Here is a 27,902-nt window from a genome sequence, read left to right on the forward strand (position 1 = left end):
TCGTCTTGCGGGGCACCACTGTAAATCTCTGTATGGAAGGTTGGTGCCCAGTGAAGATGCACTGCCCAGGCTTGGTACAAGGGCAAGCAGGTAATAGAGTGAAACAGGGATAGCCAATAGGATGCCATCAGCCCCAGCCTGCATGGCCAGTGGTATGGGATGATAGCCCATGCATGTAGTGCAAGTCTAAAGTCAGCACCTTGGTCAGCGCATGGTGGGAGCCAGAGATGAGACTAGGCTCACTGGCAGGCCCTTGAATAGAAAACAAATAACCTGGAGACTTCTGAAGCAGGGAGGTGTGTGTTCTAGGTCTTGCTTCCTTGTTCTAGGTCTTGTGTGTTCTAGGTCTTGCTTCTTGGTGAAATTGGCTGTGCTCTGTTCTTGGGGCATCCTGCAGTGCCTCCTGATGCATTTCGGAATGGCTTGGCATGGAAAGCAGGATCCGCAGAAGTGAGGGAGTTTCTGTGAGGAAGAATTGGTGCTGGATGAGAGAGTAAGCAACCTTGCTTGGAAAAAGGAGATGGAGGTACCACAGCCCCTTCTTCCTCCTGCTAGAGGGAGAGGGCCTCTCTATTTCTGAAGAGGGTCCAGGACTCTCTTACTGATGTGGAAGTGTCTGGGTTGAGGCCCTGTCCCATGGGAATGAGATACATTTCAACTGCGGAAAGAGGGAACAGTTCGGACAAGCACCAGTTTGAATATTTCCCAACCCTTGTCCAATTTGAATGAGTTGAATTCTGAGTTTTGATCCATCCAAGTTGCTCCATCCTTTCCCTTCCCAGATTTTCTGTGGGTTTAATAACTCCTTTGCGAATGCCTTGACATGACCAGGTAGCATTTTGAGGAAGTCTCAGCATGGTCAGCGTCCACACCAGCTGCCAAAAGGTGACATCGGCCCTGCATATTTTGTTTACTACTACTACTATCTTATTTTTTTGTACCCTGCCCATCTGACTGGGTCGCCCCAGCCACTCTGGGCTTCTTCCAACAAAAATACAAAGACACAGCAGAACATCGCACATTAAAACTTCCTGATACAGGGCTGCCTTCAGATGTCTCTGGAAGATTATATAGTTATTTATCTCTTTGACATCTGACAGGAGGGCGGTCCACAGGGGGAAGGGCACCACTAACAATACACTACTTGTATTGTTTCAAAAAGCAATACAAATCTAATTTTACAGAACTTGAATAGAAATAGGGAGCTGTGAGAGAGTAGACAACAGTTAACTATTCATTTCATTTATGAATCACTTCCTATAAAACATTCTGAAGTGTATATACTCTCTACTAACAAGGCTTGTTGGAAATGGAAGGTTTTCAATAGGCACAGAAAAAAGCCTCGCTTCCTACATCATATAGAAAGGGCCTCCTGGTGAGATGTCATCAGCAGGAGTGATTGGCCAGGTATATAAGGGGCAAGACAATCTTTTAGGTATTCTGGTCCTGAGCTGTGTATGGCTCCGTACATTAGTACCAGCACCCTGAACAGAATAGGCATAAAAAGAGTTTGGAGATAGCTCAGGATCCAGGATACCATGTCAGGCAGAATTCCTCCTCAAGTTCCTGACTTCTGCTCCCCCTTGCTTACTCACATGTATGAATCAGAAAACAGAGGTCAGCAGCTGCGGTGCAGAAGGCGAGAACTTTTAGCTGAAGTTTTGTTGCTGCTCCTGCTTGTTGGTGGAAGCGACACTTTGCCGTCTTTGTTTTGCACGGGAAAGGAGCAAATATAGCTTGCTCTTTGACCCTTTTGTTCTGTTCAAAATATGACCCCCAGTGCAAAATAATAATAATTCTATCTGTCTTTCTATCTAAAGTTGGTGACCAAGGCAAAATGCAGATGTAAATAATGGACACGGGGACCCTTGAATTTTAGATGGACTGCTGAGCGAGTTGTCAGTTACATCAGCACCAGGCTAGTAAGAACTACTTGGATTTGTCTTGAGTCAGAAGATATTGGCAAAGTTTTCAGTTCTTTAGCTTGGATGCATGCAATTAATACAGTATTGTGCTTTGATTCACCAGGTGGGTTTACAAAACAACTACCTCTCCTCTCACTAAAAGGTTTTTTTAATGATCCCTGTCTCCCCCCATCTCCCCCCCGCCTTCAGTTAGAATGGATCTTGATCCTATTCTGTGTTTTAAAAACAGAAACAGAATAGGTTTGATATGCTTCTCTTGTTTGTCTCACGATGGGAAACTTTTGTGGCAACAGGAAACCAGGGAGAAAATTGTATTTAGACTATTGTTGCAACTCCTGATTTGCTCAACCCACTCTTAGTCTAGGAATTGGATCTTGATTGAGTTTTCATAGCTGTTATTTTAATTATTTTCTCCTCCGTTACATTATTTTTTAAAAAGAAACTAATTAAAATTATATCCACATATTGTACTAACTCACTAATCCAAAAAACGTCCATGTGTTGCAGTAACACAGCAGTCCAAATTAACCTAAAAGTACACAAACGAGCCATAATGAATGCACAGTGTCCCGAAACTAAAGAATACCAAGTATAATCCAAGGAAGGAAGAAAAAGGAAAACACAGAAGCAGAATACAACAACACCTCCTGAAAATGCTTAATTAACTTTCAAACAACAACAACATGTATATCAAAATAAAAACCATAACTATGAAAATATATTGGTGAAAGAAGAAAGTCAAACCCAAATAAAATCCTTAAAAGCAAAGGATGATATCACTATGCCAATCTTGTAGTTTTATCTGTTTTGGAAGAAGTTTAGGTTGAAAGGTGGGACATAATTGTCCTAGGCTCGTGGCTTTTGTTCGCTAGAACACGTTATAGTCATGCAATGCAGGGAGAAAAGACATGGGACAAAGCTTTGCTGAGTTTTCCAGTAACTCTAAAAAATGGCACAAGTTGTGATAAGCTCAGGCTGACAGCCCAAGGAGACTGCAGAAGTAACTTCCAGTGACTTGTTTCCAGATAAAACCTATATCAAGACCCAGATGCCCAAAGAGTCTGAACCAGGGATTCCCAGAACTTTGACATGCACATTTGCTTTCTGAGTTAAAATACGGGAGGTACATTTTACCCTTGCAGCCCAAAGGAGTAAGAAGATGAGAGCAACTCACTTTTGAGCAGGGCTGGGGAATCTATGGCCCTCCAGAAGTTGCAGAATTACATCTCCCATCATCCATGATTGTTGGCCGTGCTGGCTGGGGTTGATAGGAGCCTGGAGTCCACCAGCAATATCTGGAGGGCTACAGGTTCCTGTATGCATTTGACAGCTTTAAACACAATGAGTCAATGAAATCACCTGAAATTGCAGTTGACTCCTCAACATGGAAATAATAATAATAATAATAATAATAATAATAATAATAGTAGTAGTAGTAGTAGTAGTAGTAGTGGTAGTAGTGCTGCAAGTTTAGGCATGCAGTTGTTCCTTTGGGTCTGGTATGAAAAAGAACTTCTTAACAGTGGTCTTTCCCCCCCTCTAAATTTGAACAGTAAAGGTAAAGGTAAAGGTACCCCTGCCCGTACGGGCCAGTCTTGACAGACTCTAGGGTTGTGCGCTCATCTCACTCTATAGGCCGGGAGCCAGCGCTGTCCGCAGACACTTCCGGGTCACGTGGCCAGCGTGACAAACTGCATCTGGCGAGCCAGCGCAGCACACGGAACACCGTTTACCTTCCCGCTATAAAGCGGTCCCTATTTATCTACTTGCACCCGGGGGTGCTTTCGAACTGCTAGGTTGGCAGGCGCTGGGACCGAACGACGGGAGCGCACCCCGCCGCGGGGATTCGAACCGCCGACCGTGCGATCGGCAAGTCCTAGGCGCTGAGGTTTTACTCACAGCGCCACCCGCATCCCTAAATTTGAACAGTAGCTTTCATCAAATGCAGCATCTTAAAGAAGTGGCACTTGCTGAGTGTTAGGTGATGTGGAAATGCCTTTAAACATAGTTGCTTGGATGGCTGGCGGTTAGTTGCAGTTGGAGATACCTGAGCAAAATGTTAAAACAGCAAGACATTACAGACCAGCAGGTGTTAATGGTTCTAGCCTAGGGATGGCATGTTCTAGGTATGGCATGGTATAGCAGGTGTAACCTACATGTGACCAAAACTAGTGTTCTTTTTAGCTACACCGTGTCTTACCTGTGGATAGGTTGATTGCTTTGTGCCTTTCTGCTCCTTCCCTTTTCCTCACTGTGTTTGATACTTGACTAAATGGACCAGAGTACACAGCAGCTTCCCATGCAAAAGAAGAGCTGGGCTATTTTGTTAAATATTCCCTTTTACGCTGGTAATGAGTGTTGCCTCGCAAGCCAATGAAAGTTCCAGCTTTGTACAAACCGGGGGGGGGGGAGTTGGCACATGGGAAGCCACTTCCTCTTCACGAGGTGCCCCCCAAATAGTTTTGGCTGGAACTGGTTCTCTGCCTATAAAGAAAAAGACTTTAAAGGACCTCGGCTGATCAGAGTACTAAAGGTCCCTGGGCATGCACCATAGAGCAAATTGGTGCTGAGCCTGGAAGCTCTCTCCTGTTTTTTTGGACGAGGAGCTGTGTGGGTCTGCTGTGAACACAGAGCTTAGAGGAGTGGGGGAAGAAGACGCACGTCCTCTTGAACTTTACCCCCAGCTTGAAAGTTGTTTTCTTTTTTTTTAAGAAGTAAGTTGTAAGAAAAGAGAGACTTGAGAAGTAGGCACCTAGCAAATAATAATAATAATAAAAAGATCCGACAGCCCGCACTCAGAGCTGAGATGTCAGATGGAGCAGGCGACGAGGAGAAGCAACCAAATGGATGTGGAGAGAAGGGAAGGGAGAGGAATCGCAACTCCCTGATCATCCTGCAGTCCGTTAACCGCAGTATTTTCACCTCTGCAGTCTCCCCCGCCGCCGAACGCATCCGCTTCATTTTGGGCGAAGACGATGACAGCCCCGCGCCACCCCAGCTCTTCACGGAACTGGACGAGCTCCTGGCTGTGGATGGGCAGGAGATGGAATGGAAGGAGACTGCAAGGTGAGTTGGCATCGCTTTGTCTTTTCTGGGGGAAGTGGACGGCCCCTTGAGGAAGTGGTTGTGGCAAGCCATGTGTTAATTTTGGGGAGCACCTTCTTCTGGAAGTTTGGGGGGTTCCACACGTATCATTAGGACTGTAGCTCAGTGGTGGGACCTAAACTGGATAGCTCCGTTGGCAGAGCCTGAAACTCTTAATCTCAGGGTTATGGGTTTGATCCCCACATTGGGACTCTGTCCCTTCCACCTTTCTGATTCTATGATCCAAGGTTCAGTTGGCAGCATCTCCAGGTATGACTGGGAGAGAGACCCCTGCCTGAATCCTGGAGGACCTCTGCTAGCCAGTGTAGGCAATGCGTGGACCAATGTTCCGAATCAGCAGAAGTCAGCTTCTTCTGTCCCTTTCCTCCTAATTATTCTCTGCTGGTTCTGGAATGCTTTTCCAATAAAAAGGAACCAGAGGAATTTCCCAAGCATTTGCTGGTGAATAGAGCTACTATGTTATTCTTAATTAAGGGGAAGGGTCGTAGCTCAGTGGCAGAGTGTCTGCCCTGCAAACAAAAGGTCGCAGGCATCTCCAGGTGGGGTTGGGATAGACATCTGCACGAAATCCTGAATTGTCACCCCCAGTCAGTGTATGTAAGCCTGAGCTAGATAGACCCAATGGTCTAAAGCAGCTTCCTAATGTTCCTATCCTTTATTCAGAAGATTAGCACACAAACAACACATACACAGTGATCTTTGCACGACACTTGTCAGAAAGGTGATTGAGTTATAACATCATTAATTCATATTAAAACCATCTGTGCTTAAAAATGAATTTCAAATATAGTTCCTCTATCTATCTATCATCTATCTATCATCTATCTATCTATCATCTATCTATCTATCTATATCTATCTATCATCTATCTATCTATCTAATCTATCTATCTATCTATCATCTATCTATCTATCATCTATCTATCTATCTATCTATCTATCTATCTATCTATCTATATCATCTATCTATCATCTATCTATCTATCTATCTATCTATCTATCTATCTATCTATCTAGTGTAGTGGTTATTATATAGGATCTCAGCCAGGAACTCTCACCTCAACCATTAACTTGCAAGATTGTTTTCAGGCAAGGTGCTATTGCTCAGCCTCAGTTTCCCCTGTGCAGTATGGGGACAGTAGCACCATCCTACCTCATAGGGTTGTTTTTAGGGTTAATGAGGTAGCTGAAGTGATATAAAATGAAGTGTTGTTGTTGTTGTTATATCCCTTGGCTTGAATAATTTCCAACTGAAATCGTTTTAAAGTAACAGAATAAAGCACCCAAAATGCGGTCATTCAAACATTTAGATATTTTCATTTTGGGATTAGCATGAATTAAACACTTTGAGGTTGGGTTTTAATTTGCATGCACACCATGCTTAGTTTCTTATTAGACTCATAAAAAACATTTTGGTCACTTACGAGCAATGCATGCAGATAAATTGTGCTGGAGTGATGACACAATTCAACAATAATTAATCAAGTCACCATCGTGTAATCAACCTAGCCGTAATTCCAGTGGGGCTTGCTAGAGCGAGACTCTGCTGTGACATTACAATAACTGACCCCTTTCCCCAAATCTAGACTTCTGTTTTTCTCTTCGAGTGCTGAGTCATTGTTTTCCAGGGCCCTCCACCTCTCCCCCTACACTTTTAAATATTAGCTCTTCGGTTTTCTCTTGTTATCAGAGCTCTGCTAATCTTTTCCCCCACCGTCTGCCTTAAGAGCTTCTTACTGTGTTTGGATATATTAATCCCTACCTGTGAATATCACCTTGTTCTCCCTAACTCATGCATGAGGATTACCGAGTGGGACACTGGTCTTACACACCAATCCTAACCCAAAATCTAACCCTCTTACAACAAACGCATGCCATGGGGCTGTCGCAAAATGTGTGCGCCTTTTTCTACACCAGTATACACTTTTCTAGGAAAACTGATTCAGACAGGTTTCCCAGATGACACTGGATGATTAATGTCTGTGGCCATACTTTCCATGCAGGGAAATGTTGATGTTTTGTGATGTGATCATAAAACGAGGAGCTCATACTTTTGCTTCTGTAAGGTTTAGAGCAGGCATAGACATACTTGGCCCTCCAGATGTTTTGGGACTACAACTCCCATCATCCCTGACCACTGGTCCTGGATGATGGGAGTTGTAGTCCCAAAACATATGGAGGGCCGAGTTTGCCTATGCCTGGTTTAGAGGCACTTTGCTTGGGGTTGCTTTGCATTAGATCATCTGCTCCCCCCCCCCCAAAAATGCACTTTTCCTACACATCTCTAGCTTTACCAAAAGACTAGCCAGTTTTGCACATTGCATAAAAATGGCCTTTTAAATGTGTTTGTTGTAGGGGAGTTATTGGTTGGTTTTTGTCTTTATTGTGTATTTTGTAGTCTCATTTTGTGTTTTTCTGTTATGAACTGCCCTGGGATCTTCGGATGAAGGGCACTATGCAAATTTAAATAACAACAGCAATGAGGTTAATAAAAAATGAAAGAAAAAAACTTATAAATTCCTCACAGCTGATTCAGAGGTGAAAGAGGGGATCCTTAGATCAATTAAATCACTGTTTATTATCAAAAACTTTATATAGATGCTGTTTTTTGGTAAATAATCTTTTAAAACAAAATTTAAAGAGAAAATACCAGTATTGAAACACCTTTTAAAATACATATATAAAAGGGCAGCTTTTGAAAAAGACAACAAAATGTTGTTAAGTACAGAAAAAGCAAAGGGTACTCATAAAGGGCATTTTGTATACAGTTCCTTTAAAGAAGAATGAAGCATCATACATTAGATTCACATATTAGTATACACAGTGGCGTAGCGTGGGTTGTCAGCACCTGGGGCAAGGCAAGTAATTTGCGCCCCCTAACCCGTGGATTTTAGCACTCGAGTCTCTTCCACTAGATTAGCGCCCCCCCCAGATGTTGCGCCCGGTGCGGTCGGCCCCCCTGCACCCCCCACGCTATGCCACTGAGTATACAGAAAAGTGAAGAGGAGAGGAGACAGGGAGATGCAAGATTCATACAGGTGACTTTTCAGATATTGAACTTATAGCTGAATAAATGAAGCTACCACTGATTCCTTTTTCCACACTCAGAAGCACACCAATTTGTCTTGTTTATCTACCTATTTTAAAACTGAGTGAATGCCTCTCTTCTCCCAAGTGCCCACACACAATTGTGATTGGTCTTGCAATGCAAAATTTCATAAGAAATAAAGTGAATTCAGTTTCCCAAGGCCATCCCTCAGGGTATCCAAAGCTAAACAGATCTGGATTCTGTACCCTCCCCAAAATGGATACTTTTAAGAGGAAATGTTTTAGGGAGAACACTTCCTTTTAATCCTGATCTAGCCATCTAACAACAAACATAATCATACCCATTGCAGTGGTACCTCGGGTTACAGACGCTTCACATTACAGACTCCGCTAACCCAGAAATAGTACTTCAGGTTAAGAACTTTACCTCAGGATGAGAACAGAAATCGTGCGGTGGCAGCGGGAGGCCCCATTAGCTAAAGTGGTGCTTCAGGTTAAGAGCAGTTTCAGGTTAAGAATGGACCTCCAGAACGAATTAAGTTCTTAACCCGAGGTACCACTGTATTACGCAAAACAAACAGAATTAGGAATTCATAATATTCACAACTTTTAAAACGATACTGAAACTAATTATATGGTGTGAGCTAAACTGTTATGGATTTGTAACAAACTACATGAGATGTAATTTGGAAACAACAAAGTTTTCAAGACTGAAGATTTTGTGAACAAGAGTTAGGTTGGCCAAAGACTAACCATGGCACGCCTGATAGTTTGCACTTAGAGAGGGCTCCTGTTCTAGAATGATTTCCAAATGTTTCTGTATAGCTGCTGAAGAAGTTTCGGTAGCCAGAGGAGTAAAAAGCTTTTGGCTTATGATAAAAGAAACATCTGATATTCTTACTACAAACCACTGCCACAAAATGTACTGATGGTCACCAACTTGGATGGCTTTAGAATAGGATTAGACAAATTTATGGAAGGTGGAGGCTCCGAGTGGCTTCTATCTTATACCTCCAGCAATGCAATCCTAAGGGCAATTGCCATTATATCCTTCTTTCAGGAATCTGGTTGGCAACTTTGAGAATGGGATGCTGAACTAGGTGACCTCTGACTTGCTCTAGCAGGGCTCTAGCCGTTGCTACGTTATGCAGAGAAATTGTATTTTACCTCCGTAAAGGGGTGAGCACTATATTTCGGTGTGACAGAAGTACAGTGGTACCTCTGGTTACAAACTTAATTCTTTCCGGAGGTCTGTTCTTAACCTGAAAGTATTCTTAACCTGAGGTACCACTTTAGCTAATGGGGCCTCCCACTGCTGCTGTGCCGTCGTCATGCGATTTCTGTTCTCATCCTGAAGCAAAATTCTTAACCCGACGTACAGTGGTACCTCGGGATACAGACACTTCAGGTTACATAAGCTTCAGGTTACAGACTCTGCTAACCCAGAAATAGTACCTCGGGTTAAGAACTTTGCTTCAGGATGAGAACAGAAATTGTGTGGCGGTGGCGCGGCGGCAGCAGGAGGCCCCATTAGCTAAAGTGGTACCTCAGGTTAAGAACAGTTTCAGGTTAAGAACGGACCTCCAGAACGAATTAAGTTCTTGACCCGAGATACCACTGTACTATTTCTGGGTTAGTGGAGTTTGTGACCTGAAGTGTCTGTAACCTGAAGCGTCTGTAACCCGAGGTACCACTGTACAGAAAAGGTGCTAGATGTGAACTTGTGTCTGTGACACACCTGCGATTTTTACAGAAACGTTTGGATCAGAGATTTATGTTTTTAAACACAACTGTCATGGTCTGCCCCTGTTTCTCAGACCAAGGTTAGGCTTGAGTTTTAAGGCTTTAAATTAATTCTACAGGCATCTTCCAAGTCAAACACATTTTCCTCCACCATCTGTGGCACAAGGCAGGTTTGAGCCCTGTATTGTCTGCTTTGAAGCCCATAAAATTCCCCAGGGAGCTGGTTTGTGTACTGTAAACCAAACTTTGGTTTGGTGAGGCTGTGTGAACAAGCAAGTTGTCAGAGAGCTTCCTCTGCAGTCCTTTTTGCTACACTGCACCATGGTTTGACTTAACACACTGGTCTTGTGGTTAAGGCCTCTCCAGAATAACTGTGAGTTTGTTCTGCTAAGGTGTGTTCTTGTCTACAGCTCATGGTCATTAAAGTATGATCTTAACCACAACTTCTGGTTTGGACAACATGCTCAATTAAATGAAAAAGAAGATTGCCAACAAAAAGGACAGAAATGAATGTTTCCTTATTTTTCTGCTGTGAAAAATGATTGACTGGGAAAATTTGTCCGGACAAACCATGGTGGGGTGGGGGTGGGGAAGCAAAGTCTTGTCTTTATCTTCTTTTAGTTGTAGATTAGGACAAAGGGCAAATGCCGTCTGGTGTAGAAACATTTTTCCACACCTAAGGGCTGTTTCATAAGCACAGGCAAGGGTTGTAAACTCCTGACCTGTAGGGTAGCTTCTTTAGCTTTTAATAGCTGTGTGTGGGAGAGAGGCCCAGCAGGTGCATAATTAAATCTCCACCACCGTAATGATGGCAGGTTGAGCAGCTGCAGGATTTCGCATTAAATCAACACTGTTTTGAAGGGAGATCATGCAGGAACTGGAAAGAGCGGGTTGCACGGGGCTCCCTTGAGACACTGCATCAAACCACAATTAAATAAACTTTACTTTGTCTTGAAGATCTGAATAGACAAACCACGATTTGCAGTTGGCTGGCAAACCATAATAAAAAAAATTCTGTTTATTATTTATCAGGCCTTATTTTATTTCCCCTCCATAATATTCCAGTAGTCAAATCACCAAAAAAATACAAAACAATAATTTAGATTACAAAACAAAAAGCCCATACAGTGGTACTTCAGGTTACATGTGCTTCAGGTTACAGACTCTGCTAACCCAGAAATAGTACCTTGGGTTAAGAACTTTGCTTCAGGATTAGAACAGAAATTGTGCTCCGGTGGCGCGGCAGCAGCAGGAGGCCCCATTAGTTGAAGTGGTGCTTCAGGTTAAGAACAGTTTCAGGTTAAGAACAGACCTCCGGAATGAATTCAGTACTTAACCTGAGGTACCACTGTAAATGACTTAGCTAACATAAATTCATACTTTAAAAAAAAGGTTTCTTTAAATTATTGATCTAAATTATGGAAAAACTATACTGTGCATTCGAAAATATTGTGTTACTTTTACAATAATCAACAAAAATAACAAAATTTTTCCCCTTGGAAGCCATAGTTGCTGGTTTATGCTCACGGTGGTTTTGTGTGTTGTCTGAATTCATGTCTCGGTTACTGCCATTGCTCTACTTCTGGGGGCTAGGGGACGGCGGTGGCGGTGTGGCTGGAAATGTAAACAGACTTTGAAAAGCTGGTATCACTGGATCATTTCATCAGTTCTTATTGTTTTGAATTTTATTGTGTTATCGTCTTCCTTAGTGGTTCATGCAAACTGCTATTCTATTTTATAAGGGTAGGGGGCATTGAGGATGGAGTGGGTGGTGGCCCAAAAATGTTTGGGGACCACTGATTTAAACGATAAACATCTCTGGTATAGAGGTGAAATTGAACTGAGTGGTTTCTTTTTTGAATGAATAAAGACCACTGTTCATTCGAGACCGAAGAAGCAGTCACGAAAAGCACAGCTGGAATCAGAAAAGATGCTCCCTGGAATCCATTTGGGCTCCGCAGTTGCAGAGATATTTGTGGCTCATGCGTAGCAAATAATAAACAGCGGGAGGCATAGAGATGTTTCTAGTGGATACTCTGCCTTTCTGAAACTGCCTTTCCCTATATCATAGAATCATAGAAACATTGAATTGGAAGAGACCCTGAGGCTCATCTAGTCCAGCCCCCTGCAATGCTTATGTTCTGTGTACAAATCCAACTGTATTCCCACAGGGGTTGGTTTATAACCAATATGCAAAACCAACTTTAATCCAGTGGGAGAATGTACACCAAAGATGAGAGATAGTATTGTGTTGATGGATGGTTTTTCTGTTTCTTTGCCTTGGAGCTGACTGCTGCTCCTAACGCATACCCAGTTGTTTGTTTGTTTGTTTGTTTTAATTAAACAAATGCTAATTTATATCATTTTAAATTGATGTTATGCATATTTTATTTGGTATTTTAAAGGCCGTCAGGCCAAAAATCGGTATATAAATAAGCCATAACATGTAAAAAGAGGAGGGAAATAACTTTGCAATACTTTTGAGACTAATGGATTTGTTGTGGCACGAATTTCCTAATGAAATATCTGATGATGTAGATGCTTGTTCTTGAAAGCTCATACAGCAGCGCTTCTTTGTAAGTTCATCCTTACAAAGTCTCTCTCAACTTCTCTCTCTCTCTCTCTCAGGTGGATAAAGTTTGAGGAGAAAGTGGAACAGGGTGGAGAGAGGTGGAGCAAACCACACGTTGCCACATTGTCCCTTCACAGCTTGTTTGAGTTGAGGACGTGTATAGAGAAAGGGTCGATCATGTTGGATCTGGAGGCCTCATCGCTCCCTCAGGTAGTAGGTAGGTGCTTTCGAACGCAGTGCTTTGGACTGTTCTACATCGCAAGAACCAACCTGGTCCGTTGAATGGGATGTTGGATCTGGGCATGTGTTTATTTTACGCTGCTTTTCAGCAAAACAGCAACAGCAACCAAGCTTCCTGGGGTGGGTTGCAGATCAATGAAAACAATATGGCCTCTACCGTCAGACTTACAATCTAAAAAGGCATAACACAAAAGGAAAATGGATTTTGAGGAAGGAGGAAACAAGCAAACTTGGGTACCAGTTCTTTTAGGTGCAAGTTCATTGCCTACCAGGATGGAAACAGTTCAAGGAGAGGATGACCCAAAAGTTGCTGGGGTCTCAGCTGTCTTATAGTGTGCCTGTTCATCTTGTTCAGTATCTTGGATAGTCTACAAGATAGGAGTGGGGGATCTGTAGTCCCCTAGATGTTGTGGGACTCCTAACTCCCACTTTGTATACCTCTTGCTAGTTTCTTTGTTGTTGTTGTTTAAGGATTAAAACACATCAGTGTACACCAACCTTTCTCAACCTGTGGGTCCCCAGATGTTGTTGGACTACAACTCCCATCATCCCTGAGCTCTGGCCTTGCTAGCTGGGGGTGATGGGAGTTGTAGTTAAACAACATCTGGGGACCCACATGTTGAGAAAGGTTGGCGTAGAGGGTTGGGCAATATATCAATCCATTGTCCAAAACTGGTTTGAAGTCCATATCATGATACCTGTTTCATAATTTTTGACCTGGCAATATATCGCACATCATGATTTGTATGTGTGTATGTGAGTGATGCAACCCCCCCCCCCGAAGCCAGCCAGTGCTTCTACAAAGCGCCACCCTTATTTCAGACATTGTGATATATCAGTATATTGCAATGTTTCTCTGGTGGTATATCGTGATGTTGAAAAGCAGATACTGCCCAGCCCTATGCATATGTGAACTTACACATACCAGCCTACTCTGAAACCATTTTTATTTTTGTTTACATTGATTTACTCCTTTTCTTCTCTCCCTGCCTCCCCCTCTCCCCAAATCCTCATGTTTGCAGAGATGGTTGTTGACAACCAGATTGAGACAGGCCTGTTGAAGCAAGAAATGAAGGACAAGGTCACTTACACCCTGCTCAGGAAACATCGCCACCAGACCAAAAAATCCAACCTGCGCTCCTTGGCCGACATCGGGAAGACTGTCTCCAGTGCAAGTAGGATGTTTACCAACCCAGATAATGGTAATGCAGAAGCCAGTGGGCTTTGGCCTTCCCGTAGAGACCCACCGAAACCCTGCTCCCCACTAACTCCATCACCATCTCATGGCAACGCATCTAACCCCACAAGTAGAGTAGCAGACCATACTGACGGATGTATCAGTTATGGGCTCTGAAGGCTTCTTAATGCTGTGGCGCATCGCTCTAACCATATCTCCGTGGGCTAACTGAGAAGAGACATGGGCGCGCTTCGTTTTTGTTAGTCTGCTTTAGTCAGTCACTTCAGTAAAGCACCTGGCACGGCACACGCACGAAACACACAACACAAACAACGATGTGTCCTCCGGAATAGAATCGGGCTGCATCCACACAGCAGCTCATCCCGTTTCCCTGACATTTAATTTATCTCATTATATTGGAACGTTCATGTGGTGTAAAATCAACTTCCAGAAATGGAACACAAGCTTGGCACTCATTTCCATGTTATTGGCTTCCAGGCGGGAAAAAAAATCTTTTTGCAAACAATGTGGAATTGAGTGCTAACCTTACACTGTGTCCCACTATATTCCCGGGAGTGGCTTTTATGTCATGTGAAAGCTGAAATAGAAGGTGGAAATTAGCAGTTAGGGAAACGTCAGGAAAATGGGAATGAACTGCCACATGAATGCAGCCTATGACACATTGAGCTATCTAGAATGTGTTAGACTGTAATGGCGGGTGAAAATTGTCCTGAAGTCATTTTGAGTGTTGGTGTGCAAAATAGCAGATGGGCTGTGTAATAGTCCTCTGTGAGCAGGGGTGACTTACCCATAGTCCTCTGGATATTGTAGGACTCCAGCGCCCATCATCCCCACCAGCATGGTCCATGATCAGGGATGATGGGGGTTGTAGTCCAGCAATATCCAGAGGACAGGTCCCACCCCAACCCCCCAGCTCCAGAGGCTTTTGTTAGAATTCTGGGAAACAAGTGCATTAACTAGAAAGAGAGGAATCCTCTCTAGTCCTCAAGGATAAAAGTTCAACAGTTCAATAGTGTTGAGTTGAGAAACTTCAGAAACGCAAAAAAGGTGAACAGGGCAATCATCATCTATATTACTACAGGGGTACCTCGGTTCTCGAACACGATGTGTTCTCGAAGCCCATTCGGCTTCTAAAACATTCAAAAACCAATGCGCGGCTTCCCATTGGTTGCAAGAGCTTCTTGCACTCAGTGGAAGTCGCGTCGCATGTTCGGGTTCTGAAAAACATTTGAAAACGGAAGCATTTACTTCCGGGTTTTCAGCGTTCGAGAACCGAGACATACGACAATGGAGGTGTATGGGAACCTAGTTAACACTGTTTTCTGAAATCTCATGATTGAGTGATGTTGTCTATTGTGGGGATCAGCATTGTTTAAGGCCGTGCATCCCTGCTGGGATGAGAGGGGACTTTTCTTGCTTCTCAACATGCGAGGGAAAAATAATCTGATTGAAGAAAAGAGGGAGAGAACCACTAAGGCCAAGAATCATGGATTCTCATATGATCTCAACAAAACTTGCAACATGTGAATATTCATCCCCCCCCTCCACACTTTATTATTCCAAGAAGCGCTCCTTCTTGGAATGCAGGTGGTAAGTTGCATCTTTTAAATAAAAAAGTACTTGGCTCAAGGCTGTGATAAGCAAAATGTTTTATCTGTTGGGGAATTCCTCTTGGTAAGTATACAAAGCAGCCTTCTTCAGCCTGGTTCCTCCATCCAGATGATTTGGACAATATTTCCTACCAGCACAGATGCACCAGCTGAGCCAGATGATGGGAATTGTACTCCAAAACATCTGGAAGGCACCAGGCTGAGGAAGGCTGATTTAGAGAGAGTGGAGACAGGTATTTCTGGCTTCAGTGTGATGCACTCTGCAGAAGCCAGAGCCAGTTGTTGTGAACCTTCTTAAATTCTAACACTGCAAGTGGTGCAAGAGCTCTCCATGCAAAGAACAGAAAATAATGAATTGCATGTAAAAAAAAATAATGAGCATGCTGGGGAGAAATCTTCCAAAATAGTCTGCTCTTATATTCTACTTTTCTACAAGGAAATTACAATGCATGGGATTATTGAGTATTTTACTATTGAACTCCCCATCTGCAGACTTTAGTGGGGTAGACCTAACATGGCAGCATAATATGATTGCTGCGAATGTGCAGATTGGCTGTTGGACTTCAGTTGACCTGGCTTGTTGAACCATAGCATGATCCGAGACTTTTTAAGATGCAGACTTTGGAAGGCAAGGTGGCTTTTAAGTCCGTGCCCTACCATTCATTTTCTAGTGGATATTAAGTGCCTTAGGGCACAATCCTGTGACACTTTCCTGGAGAGTAGGCACCCATTGAGCCCAGTAGGGCTTATTTATGAGCTGCTGAAGAGAGAGGTTTCTCTCTAGCAAAGAAATGCAGCAAGCTCATTCAGGAGGGTGAGAGCTCTCAGCCCTTCCACTCATTTTTGCGGACTCATTTAGAAGTCTGTTCTTGCAGAGTCGATGCAAGGATCACAAGATTATGCATGTGAAAGGTTTGGAACACTCTGAAGTGCTTTGCAGCAATGTGCTACCAAGAGCATGCGTACAGGTGTGGAGCAGACACCTGCTTTGCACGTAAAGGGAAGGCACACAGAAAACCCCCCTGCACTTAAACCTGTGGCCTTCCGCAGTAGACTGAGCAACAAGGAATTACATACCCCAACAGATGACACAAGGGTGAAGCAAAAGGTTGGGCTCAAACCTAAAATCATATGCATGTTACCAAGTATCCAATAAGAATAATTTAAAGTAGCAAATCAGAGAAAAACAAATAATCGTGTAATTGGTAAAATGGATAGTCAACCTTCCATGAGTACATCATCTCTCAATCTTGTTCAACAACCTAGTACAAAACTTTTGAATTCTTTATACAGTATACTGTTTATTAAATTCCTGGCCCATCATGAGTGCTTGGTTTTTTGGGGGGACAGGGGGCGGGCTGGTGTGGAGGACTCCCTGGTCCTGAATGGGGTAACTGTGCCCCTGAAGGACCAGGTGCGCAGCCTGGGAGTCATTTTGGACTCACAGCTGTCCATGGAGGCGCAGGTCAATTCTGTATCCAGGGCAGCTGTCTACCAACTCCACCTGGTACTCAGGCTGAGACCCTACCTGCCCGCGGACTGTCTCGCCAGAGTGGTGCATGCTCTAGTTATCTCCCGCTTGGACTACTGCAATGCGCTCTACGTGGGGCTACCTTTGAAGGTGACTCAGAAACTATAACTAATCCAGAATGCGGCAGCTAGACTGGTGACTGGGGGCGGCCGCCGAGACCATATAACACCGGTCTTGAAAGACCTACATTGGCTCCCAGTACGTTTCTGGGCACAATTCAAAGTGTTGGTGTTGACCTTTAAAGCCCTAAACGGCCTCGGCCCAGTATACCTGAAGGAGCGTCTCCACCCCCATCGTTCTGCCCGGACGCTGAGGTCCAGCGCCGAGGGCCTTCTGGCGGTTCCCTCATTGCGAGAAGCAAAGCTACAGGGAACCAGGCAGAGGGCCTTCTCGGTAGTGGCACCTGCCCTGTGGAACGCCCTCCCATCAGATGTCAAAGCGATAAACAACTACCTGACATTCAGAAGACATCTTAAGGCAGCCCTGTTCAGGGAAGTTTTTAATCTGTGATATTTTAGTGTATTTTTGGTTTCTATGGAAGCCGCCCAGAGTGGCTGGGGAGGCCCAGCCAGATGGGCGGGGTACAAATAATAAATTATTATTATTATTATTATTATTATTATTATTATTATTATTCATGTGTACATCTCCATTAATGTGCATGATCAATAAACATAGATCAATAAAATGAATAAGTGAAACACTCATGTAAAACGCAACATTTGATCAAAATTTTCCATTGAAAGCCAGCCCTCCAAAGGGAACAATTTGCAGTCCACACTCCCCAGGGTGGAGAACCCTGATTTGCATGATGACTTGCTCATGTTTTGGGGAAAAAGAAAACATTCCATGTGGTTCATTCCATATATGTTGATTTAGAATATTCTATAAATTTGTTGGCATGCAGTGATTTGTAGTAAATCTGTTGCTAAAGCTATGCTGTTTAAATCTGCATCCAATAATTGATTCTGACTGTAAATCTTATGTCCAAGGAAGTGGGGCTTTCATTGAATTATGTGGCTAGCACTGTGTACTTTTTGTCTCTAGAGGGGGTTTCACCTATCTCGCGTTTGGCTACTCTGTCCAATGATAAGTGCTTCTGCTAATTTTTTTCTTATTAATGTAAATTAGTAGCATCTTTAGCAAGGGTTGTGTTCATAGAGTCCTACATTCAACTGTTTCAGAAGCCAACTTGCTGCAATGCTATCCGGAGCAGCCCTAATAGGGAAGGATGGGAAATTAAATAACTTATGGTTTATCTGAAGCGAGAAAAAGCATGAGCCTGGGCCCAGATAACACGTTAAGCCTAGCTCCAGGTACTATGGCGGCAGCAAGACTGGGAGAGGAATGCAGTGTTCATAGTTTCCTCTCTTAGTGCAGTTACGCTAAGCCATAGTTTGGCTTAGCGTGACGTGCGAATTATGTCATTGGTAGATTCATGCATTCTCTAAGTTGTTCCCACTTCACTGATGGGAAGCTGAGGTCTGGGAGAAAGTTGCTTGCCGCAGCGAGTCCATAGCAGAAGCTGGGTTCCGCATTCCTCATGTCCCAAACCCCATCTCTTTGTCCTTTAGACCCCATAGACACTAGAATATTTTATTTGTTAAGAAAGTATTTCAATGTAAATGTTCGAGAACTGGGTCCATCTCCAAATGCTGCTCTTTGCCAATCCTTGTGTTTGGTTCCAGGCTGCTTTGCATATACTGCATATTTCTGCATGCTCCATATTTCCTGCAGATCTTTTCCTTGGTGCTTTTGTTTGCTATAGTGCAAACAATAAACTTGGTGCTGTAAACAGGTGAACAAGATGGGATGGCAGCGAGGGAATTGACATAGCAGGTGATTTGGTAAGGGAGAAGATTTAAAGAACTGCTTTAATGAGCATTTAGATTTTGGTTTAAGGATATTTTTACTCAAGTGGGACTTTCATTGGGCTGGTTCTCACCATGGTTTAGCGTTACATGCACAAGCTAGAATAAACCTAGGGTTGCCATATGTCCGGAATTTCCCGGACATATCCGGAATGCTGCTGTCCCTTACTGTGTCTGGGTGGAAATCGGTAAAATGTCTGGGAAAACCCAGACGTTTGGCAGCCCGTGTTGGCTCAAAAATGGCATTTTTCTCTGCAATTTTGAACAACAAACTTTTCACTATTTGAAATATGGCAACAAGCTTCTCCTGTGTAGAATGACCAGTAGGAGAATCTTCTGATGTTTAGTTTTATTTTAAAAGAATGTTGGCTGCTTGTTCTGTATGAACCAGAAACTGAGATTTAAAAAAAAACTCTAGTCCTTTTCTAAACAAACGAACTACAATACCTGAACAACCCTTCAGTTTCTTATTTGGTATGTAACAACAAACCAGGATTAGTGGAAAGTGAAACCAAATTCTGGCTGCACAGGAGGAGGAGAGGGGAGTGCAGAAGCTCAAGATTTTGCTCAGGCTGGTTCTAGCTTGTCCACACAGTGCAGCTAAACCATGGTTTAGTGTTACATGTGAACCGGCTCATTGAATTACGTGGGCATGCTCAGTAGCACTGGTAGAACAGCTGCTAGCAAGGAGAGGCTGAGATAATTCAGAAAAGGCTTGCTGAGAGTCTGGTGGGCCTTGAACCAAGAATCTGAGGGTCTGGGAACTAGTAAGTTACTGTGGACTCAGGCATCATAGTCCTTTGGGACATGACTGGCCCTATGGGTCTTCTGTATTGGCCATGGCAGTGTTTCTCAAACCTGGATCTCCAGCTGTTGTTGGATGACAACTCCCATCATCCCTGGCTGGCAGGATCAGTGGTAAGGGATGATGGGAGCTATAGTTCAACAACACCTGGAGACTCAAGTTTGAGAAACACTGGGCTATGGTATGGCAGGTGAACAGAGCAGGGCTTTGGGTTGGTGTAGTTCAGTCAGAAGCCAACAACTTGAGCTATTGACCGAAGGACTTTCCTCCCAAATATTGATTCAAAGAGAAATGCCTTAAAAGTTGAGCTAGTAGCCATGCTAGAAATTATTTTTTTTATCTCAATGCTACCCTTTAGGATAAAACAATAGTTTGGAAACATAGCATTTATCATTTATTCATCACAATTACTTATTCAATGCATTGAGGCAGCAGTTGACAATAAGGCGTGTTGTTGGACAGAACAATGGGGTTTTATTCCTTTAAGTGTCATTCAGGTTATTCTAAGTAGCTGAATAATGCATCAGCAGAGTTTAGAAATAATGAGAGTAGAAAGAGGAACAGAAGGGGAAGGGTGTGCGAAAGAAGAGACGTTTCTCCAGGTGATGCAAATCATTGGCACGTTATTTGAAGTGTTACAAAATGGAATACATTCTCTCCCCCCGCCCCATTGTTGTGCATGTTGGCTGTGAGTAACAGTCAAAGAAGCCGCTTTCTTTCTAAATTCTTCAGATGGTTTCTGGGTACCGTTGTCAGGATGCGGGTTACAATCCAGTGACAGCAAAAGATTTGGCCACCTGTTATGACCTTTGGTTGCAGAATTTGCTGTGGTTATTTACAAAGCGTTAAGCCACAGAAGTATCCGACAACCTATTCTTTGCTTCATTGGACGTAGGTGTTCAGAAGGAATCCCATTCACAGAATACTAGAGTTGGAGGGACCCCAAGGGTCATCTAGTCCAACCCCCTGCAGTGCAAGAATCTCAGCTAAAGCATCCATGACAGAGGGCTGGTCATCCAACCTCTGCTTAGAAACCTCCAGGGATGGAGAGTCCACAACCCCCTAAGGGAGTCCATTCCACTGTCAAACATCTCTTACTGTCAGAAAGTTCTTCCTGATGTTTAGTTGGAATCTCCTTTCTTGGAACTTGAATCCATTGGTGGCAAAATAGGACATTGCAGCCCATGTAATACATTCATTATTGGGCAAACTAGGAGCATTTACACTTGGACAGTAAAACTTACATAGACATTCATTTCTGATGTCATGGAAAAACACTGTTTCTCCCACAAACTACTATTTCAGCTTGAAGTGAGTGATCTTGCTTAATGTCCTTACATCTCTACATAGATCGACAGATGCTGCCATAAGTGAGCATTTAACCTGCCGTGCTCAGGTATCAACTCACATCATCCCCAGCCAGCATGCTTCTGTTAGATTGCTAGGATAAAATACAGTACTGTCACTCAGAGGTAATATTTTTCAGCTTAGGGCTCATTCCCAGAGGTTAGCTTCCAGATCTTCATTAGTGTGTGTGTGTGGGGGGGGGGGACCAGTTGTATGAATGAGCCACCCAGTCGAAGGCCAAATCCCCACGATTTTGAACTAGTTTCCTGAATTGAATCTGAGTAAGTTGTGGCAATTATGTGTTTGCACCTTGCCATTTCCTCTTTCTGCTTTTATTTTGAATATTTAATTTCTGTATATACAGACGTCCTTCATGTATGAGGGTTGCAAAAGGGCAAATATTACAAAACACTGAAAATGCACTCAGTGCCACATTTTCTACAAGTACACGGCAAAATCTGGTGTTGGAACGGTCTCTAATTGACCTGCGGATGTGCGTAGCTCTCTGTGGTGTGTTAACACGAGTGTCTGAATGCTTTTCTGTCTTAACTCTCTTGCTTCTGCAGTTGCTTTGGCCTTTCTCTTTCTCCTCTGCCTTAACTCTGCTGTCTTCCTCCTCCTCCTCTTCCTCTTCGCTGCTACTCTCGAATGCGTGCTCTTCCTCCTGCTTGCGACTCTAAAGCCCGCAGCCCGCTTGAGAGTTCTGTGCCCTGCCTAGCAACCCGCACGTTGGATGATGAAATCCGGGTGCAGCGCAGCCCCAGCGTGGGATGGCTAAGTAAGTGGATGATGGGAAAGGAGTTGCACTTTCCAGGGAAACGGTGTGCATGAAGGGGGTGTGGTTGTGTGTCGGGGGATCAGTCTGGAGATGACGACGACATGCAAAAATGGTGGGCTTCCAAGGAATTAAAGTTCCAAAATACATCTTTGCATGGGGAAAACTGACCCTATCCTTGAACCAGAAACTCTATGAGGTAAGATGCTTCTGCTACTGCAGACTTCAAGGAAAGGAGAATGCAACAACATGCCCTGTGACTGGCAGGCAGACTAAGTACCCCAAAACCATCCTTCTAGTTTAGTTTGGTCAACAGAGCCATACCACATGGTTGCTACAAGCCAGTCTTAAGTCCACTGCTCTCTAAACTCGCTGACCTCAAGGACCCAGAACTAGATGTTCAGGTAGAACTGCCCTTGGCTGGCCCCAAACCATCTGTTTGACGTCGTATCTAGGTCGGTTCAGTGCAGGACAGCTGCAAAGTTGGGGTGTAGGATCTGATTTCCATGATGCTACTGAATTGAACTCACTAGGCCTCCTTGTGTACATGACCTGATAATTTCCTTGCAGTGGTGGTGAAGGTTTATCACATATGGAGAGTTACAATTCAACTTCCCTCACTAATGCAGTGATTAAGGATGTTGCCTAGTGACTTGTTAATTCTATCAATTCGTGCCTGAATAGAGGTTTGGACCATATCTCAACCCAACATGGAAACACTACATGCACAAGCTCTGTAATTGATTTTACCCTCTTATTTATTTTGCATGTTCTTTATGCGACTCAGAGGCAAAAACAAGCTGAAGATGAAGGGAACCTCCATGGGATTATTATGTGCCCCCAGCTAACCAAATCAGGATGTTTTTGTTTTACCCTCATGTTGATCCTAAATCTGTAGCTCAGTCAACATGCTGCTTCTTGCATCATTTTCAGTTAGTAGAGTGAGCAAATCTTTCACCCCTTCTTTCTGTTTTGGTTTTGGTTTAGATGTACATAAATCTAATGTACATAAAAGTTGAAAGTTTTCTGATCAAGGCCTCTGAAAACATAACCTTTTGCATGTTAGTGAAGTCTCCCATTGAGTTAAGTGGGGAGAATCAAGAATTTCTCCAAATGAAATTGTTGAGGATAAAAGAGACTGCCATATATACATGTATTCCGCCATTGCTTGGTGTTGGTACTTGCTTTAGCAGATAGCAGCCATCTTATATTGAGCTTTCAACCACCCTTCATGTAACTGGCAAACTGCCTTGCTCGGGTATTGCTGTGGCCCGAGTCTCTGTGTGTCCCTTAGCAAACGGTGTTTTAACAGACCTTGGTCTTCTTCTTGCAGGCAGCCCAGCCATGACGCACAGAAACCTGACTTCCTCTAGTTTGAACGACATCTCTGACAAACCTGACAAAGAACAGGTAAGCCTGGAATTCCCCATCATCATTTCCTTGCAAAGATGTACCGGGAAAGAATGTGATGCTCAGGAGGAGATGAGCACTTTAGGATGAAGGGAAAACGTGAGCAGTTGCAATTTTTAAAGCACTGGCTGTTTTAAGAGGCTATTGTCTTATTGCCAGTGTTGAGTTGAAGGCTCCTGACTTGGTGGTTTATCACTTTGCCCAAGAGATCCTGCAGAATTCTTCCAGCTTTTCAATAGGCCAAAGAAAGCCTGCCTGCCCTTTTTCTGTTGGAGAATAAAGCTCTTAATTTCTAGAGTTTTTCCTCTATCTTTCACATAAGGAGGTCAAATGCAAGTGGTGTTGCAGGTCTAAATTCATTCCCCACTGCTGCCCTTCCCTCATACTCTTGCTTGCATTCAAACTTCTTAATTATCAATCGCTTTAGAAAAATTCATCCCTAACTAAGACAAGGAGCAAGAACAAAGCTTAGGTGAAGATAAACAAGGTTTACCAAATGATGGAAAAGTTCAATTGGCCTGTTTTGTCTATGTGTGCGTAATCAGTTGTAGGTTTTTGTTTTATGTTACACCAGCATTTGACAACTTGGAGCCCTCCACCCCAGAGCTCTGAGGACTCCTATCCCAAGTTCAACACCAATTCCTCCCATCCATCCCAACACACACACACACACACACACACACACAACAAGGTTCTGGTGAGCTGAAGTACTGCAAAATGGTTTTGTTAATCTCATAAAGTTGACAAAGAAATCATTTTGATGGGGTGGGTGGATGAGGGTGTCGATTTGATCATGCTGATCCTTCAAATTCTCTCACACCAGACAGATTCAGGTGATATGTGTGTGCTTTTATATATATATATAGAGAGAGAGAGAGAGAGAGAGAAGTCAATCTAAGTGCAGCAAGGGAATAATACATTATTTAGTGGCATCTTGAGGTAGATGAAAAGACCTTTGTCTTTCCCATGACAGCTGACTGGCTTGCATTCATTAGTTTGCTGTGCTTCCTACAAGTTTGACAATCCTCAAGGCTTTGTTATGAAATGCCATTCTGTTCAGAAAATAAATACCGAAAATCGGAGAGCTGTATCACTCTCTTGTTTTGTTTTGCTTTTTTGTCCACCGGAGGCTAGAGGGTGGGGTAGTATGTGCTGATATACTGAAGTTTCCTTATTGTTTTTATTTTCCTTATTATTATCCTTATGCCCATGACAACCTTATTTGCATCAGGATGGAAACCCATTCTTCCTCAAACAGAGAAAGTGATAAAACTGAGCAAAGACACTCATCTGACCAACCTAACAGGTCATGTTTCATTGTAGGAAGTTATGGCTATTTATGACAGTCAGCCAAAGAGAACGGACACTGAGGTCACCATTCACTTCACGTTAAATCATTTAAATCCCATCGACTGCAGAGGGAGGGGATTAGGTCCACGCAGCACTCGTCTATATAGTGGCAGTTAAATATACTCTGTGCTTACTTCCCAGCTCATCTAGAAACCCTGTTTTGCTCAATCCATCGCTGCTCTTTCAACTGCACAGAATATTTTAAGTTGTGCAGTGTAGCTCTCCACTTCTCTTCTCTGCAGCCCCCTGCCCTCCACGCCCTCAAATTTTTCTCCGTAGGTTTGTGGGACCATCCAGAAAAGACTCAGGGTGCATGATGGGAGAGAACAGGATGGGGAAAGACCTGTTACTTGAGCAGAACTATACTTGTATGACATTAGGTATCACCCCATAAATTTGGTCATCTAGTAAGTGGTCTTGCTTGGTGCCCTCACACATGTACACAGAGAGTAAAAATAAATAATTTCAAATTGCCTACTTTGTCTCTAAGCAGATGATTCCATGTTCCAAAAGGTTTGTGTATTCCGTGTCAGCTGAACTTAGGTTCTGTTTCACTGCAGGCCGACATGATTTCTGGCAGCCAGTTAGAATGAATCTTTATTCAGGAACTGTATCAGTTAAACAATGGGCTAACTGATTTATATTACTGGTTTTAGACAAGCGTTTGTCTCACTGATTTTTAACTCCCCATTACTGAATCAATCTACCCTGACCATGTTTTCAGTTTATGGGTTCAGCCACTTTGCTCATGTCCAGAAAATAGCGTTTCCATTTCTTTTAGTGACCCTGGGATGTCTAGTGTGAACAACCTGGAAGTGTGTGCTATCAGAATAGTGGACTCAGTTATGCAATGTCATAAATGAGAATGTTACAGTCAGCAGTATGGTAAGACAGTAACCAGGACTCAAGTTAATCTGTGTTCCAGTAGGGCCTTATTTATTTATTTAAAAAGCACCCAAAGCCATTTGGAAGTTGCTGGAGATGCATTTTTGTTGCCTTGGGCAGTCCAGTTGCCTAACTGGGTGTCTGTTGGTGCTACAACAGTGCTGGATACAAGCCAGTGAGGGCAATAGCCATGGAATACAGTTTTTGTGTGTTTGTGTGTTTTTGTGTGTGTGTGTGTGTGTGTGTGTGTGTGTGTGTGTGTGTGTATGCATGCATGTGGGTCCACACACTGGAGAAGACTCGTGTGATAGGACCCCTGCTTTTTAAAAACGTCCCTCATCTGGTTTTGTTTGAAAACAGAAGCAGACTCTAGTATCTCCTAACATAAAAGACCCCAAATTTATTTCTTAACTCCCTCCTGTTTGGGGATTATGCGAAGGCTCCACAGAAAACCGGGTTCCAAGTGCTTTCACCCTCCCTTAATGGTGTCGCTGTTCCCAGAACCCTGCAGAAATCTTTCAGTTCTCTGTGCTTTGTTTAAATGTCCTTGGCAAGCCCTTATGGACGATGAATCTCAAGGACCTTTCTCCCCCACCCCCCATCTCTCCTCCTCCCCATACCAGCTAGCATTTTAAATGCATGCAAGTTAAATAAACTTTGGGTAAAGCAGCATTGGGGGCTGTGTTTGCTGCTCAGCTTCACGCAGTTCCATATAGAAACCGCAGGAGAATATGCACGGATGTTTACAAATGCTCTCAGAGCACGTTGAAGGGAAGTGGGTTCCCCTGCCTTTGGCGAAAAGTGCATGCTTAAGATGCATAATGTGTTCAGATGAGTGTAGCCAGCTGGACCATTGATTTGATGATTTACACAAAAACTCCTTGTCCCCAGTGTTTGCAGCACTTCCCTGACTCCTGTGTTTCCATATCAACAGTAAAGTCTCTCTCTCTCTCTCTCTCTCTCTCTCTCTCTCTCTCTCTTTCTCTTTCTCTCTCTCTCTCTCTCTCCATTCCTCTGCTGCTGGCCAAAACTATTTCTAAAGTTTAAAAGAAGTTGGCCTGGATGGAGGGGGGGGGGTGTACCCCATGCTTGGTTCTTCTAGAGATGTTTCCAGGACTTCCTGCTTCTCGGAGCTCAGTTCATTGATGGATTGTGTAAGGGCCAGTTGCAGCCTCTCTGTTCTTTCTTCTGTCTGTGCTGGCGATTGTTTAACCTTTCCCATTGCTGGGACTATCCTAATTACCGTATCTGATTGCCACGGTGACCTGGATTCACCCTAGACCAGCCTTGCCCCACCTTGGTAGAGGGCACCAAGTAGAAGAAGGCAGACCCAAAGAGGACTCTGGTGCAGGAGAGAGAGCGCAACTTTTTGCTTTGACACCTGTTTGAAGGGAAGCCAGTCAAGCAAAATTTCAGAAGATGTGCTGTCAGGGTGTTTCATGGTGGCTTTTACATCTCTTTGCACTCTGAACTAAGAGTGTCAGGTGCAAAAGGGACAGTAGAGAAAGCAGAGGGAAATGAAGAGGGAATGGAACGCAGGGTGCAGCTGTGAAATTTCCATAGAGCTGCCTATGAATTATAGCTTGGACATTCCAAATTCTTCACATTCTTCAGTGCCTGCATCAAATTCCTAGGAATCCAGGTGGTTAGATATCTGGGGTTTCCACCCCACCTCCAGCTCTTCTGATACATGGGGTATTTCAGAGCAGAGCTGAGTAATGCCTTTGGCGCCAAGCCATAACAATGGTGAGTTCACGATAGGAGAGATACAGGTCTCTGCAACCCTTGCCTTGGTTTCTCTTCTGTGTTCAGATCCAGGTCTGGTTGTATACTATATGGTAGGCTGCTGTGTTTTCTGCATGCGCTGCTCATAGCGTGACTTGGAAGCTTTGCATGCCTCTTTCCTCAGCAGCCCCATGACCTCAGGAGCTCTTCCTGAGCCACCTAACCTGCCTCGAGGCTCCCCCCGTCCTCATACTTGACATAAAAGATAATAAAGAGCAGGCAGCTACTTGATCTTGTTGTTGGGTTGTTTTTTTAACCAACTTATTTGAATTTTACAGTCTGCTGCATCTAGAAGACTGTAGCTTAAAAGTAGAAAGAAAGTTTAAAGTCTTACTAAAGCAGCACTAAAACAGGGACGCAGGTGGCACTGTGGGTTAAACCACAGAGCCTAGGACTTGCCGATCAGAAGGTCGGCGGTTCAAATCCCCATGACGGGGTGAGCTCTTGTTGCTTGGTCCCAGCTTCTGCCAACCTAGCAGTTCAAAATCATGTCAAAGTGCAAGTAGATAAATAGGTACCGCTCCGGCGGGAAGGTAAACGGTGTTTCCGTGCGCTGCTCTGGTTTGTCAGAAGCGGCTTAGTCATGCTGGCCACATGACCCGGAAGCTGTATGTCGGCTCCCTTGGCCAATAAAGCGAGATGAGCACCGCAACCCCAGAGTCGGTCACGACTGGACCTAATGGTCAGGGGTCCCCTTTACCTT

At 43.7% G+C, this 27,902-nt stretch overlaps 1 protein-coding gene and 1 long non-coding RNA gene across 10 annotated transcripts in view; one reads left to right on the forward strand and one right to left on the reverse strand.

The window, feature by feature from the left end:
* LOC309350459 overlaps positions 1 to 4,274 on the reverse strand; it is a 61,396-nt gene extending 57,122 nt beyond the window's left edge. For 2 of the 3 annotated variants that reach the window (XR_014160396.1, XR_014160398.1), the window contains exon 1: positions 4,126 to 4,274. This is a non-coding gene — a long non-coding RNA (uncharacterized lncRNA). Of the gene's footprint in view, positions 1 to 3,099; positions 3,256 to 4,125 lie in introns of all 3 variants that reach the window. The other variant, XR_014160397.1, reaches the window with a different exon arrangement.
* SLC4A4 (solute carrier family 4 member 4) overlaps positions 1 to 27,902 on the forward strand; it is a 195,245-nt gene that overhangs the window by 108,120 nt on the left and 59,223 nt on the right. For 3 of the 7 annotated variants that reach the window (XM_081876690.1, XM_081876687.1, XM_081876688.1), the window contains 5 exons: positions 4,856 to 4,991; positions 12,449 to 12,609; positions 13,655 to 13,807; positions 21,677 to 21,772; positions 23,103 to 23,179. In XM_081876690.1, the coding sequence (XP_081732816.1) occupies positions 4,856 to 4,991; positions 12,449 to 12,609; positions 13,655 to 13,807; positions 21,677 to 21,772; positions 23,103 to 23,179 (623 nt within the window). Of the gene's footprint in view, positions 1 to 4,855; positions 4,992 to 12,448; positions 12,610 to 13,654; positions 13,835 to 21,676; positions 21,773 to 23,102; positions 23,180 to 27,902 lie in introns of all 7 variants that reach the window. The other 4 variants (XM_081876692.1, XM_081876691.1, XM_081876689.1 and 1 more) reach the window with 2 other exon arrangements.

This window comes from Podarcis erhardii (genome assembly GCF_964252035.2).
Source record: "Podarcis erhardii genome assembly, chromosome: 9".
NCBI classification, from domain to species: Eukaryota; Metazoa; Chordata; class Lepidosauria; order Squamata; family Lacertidae; genus Podarcis; species Podarcis erhardii.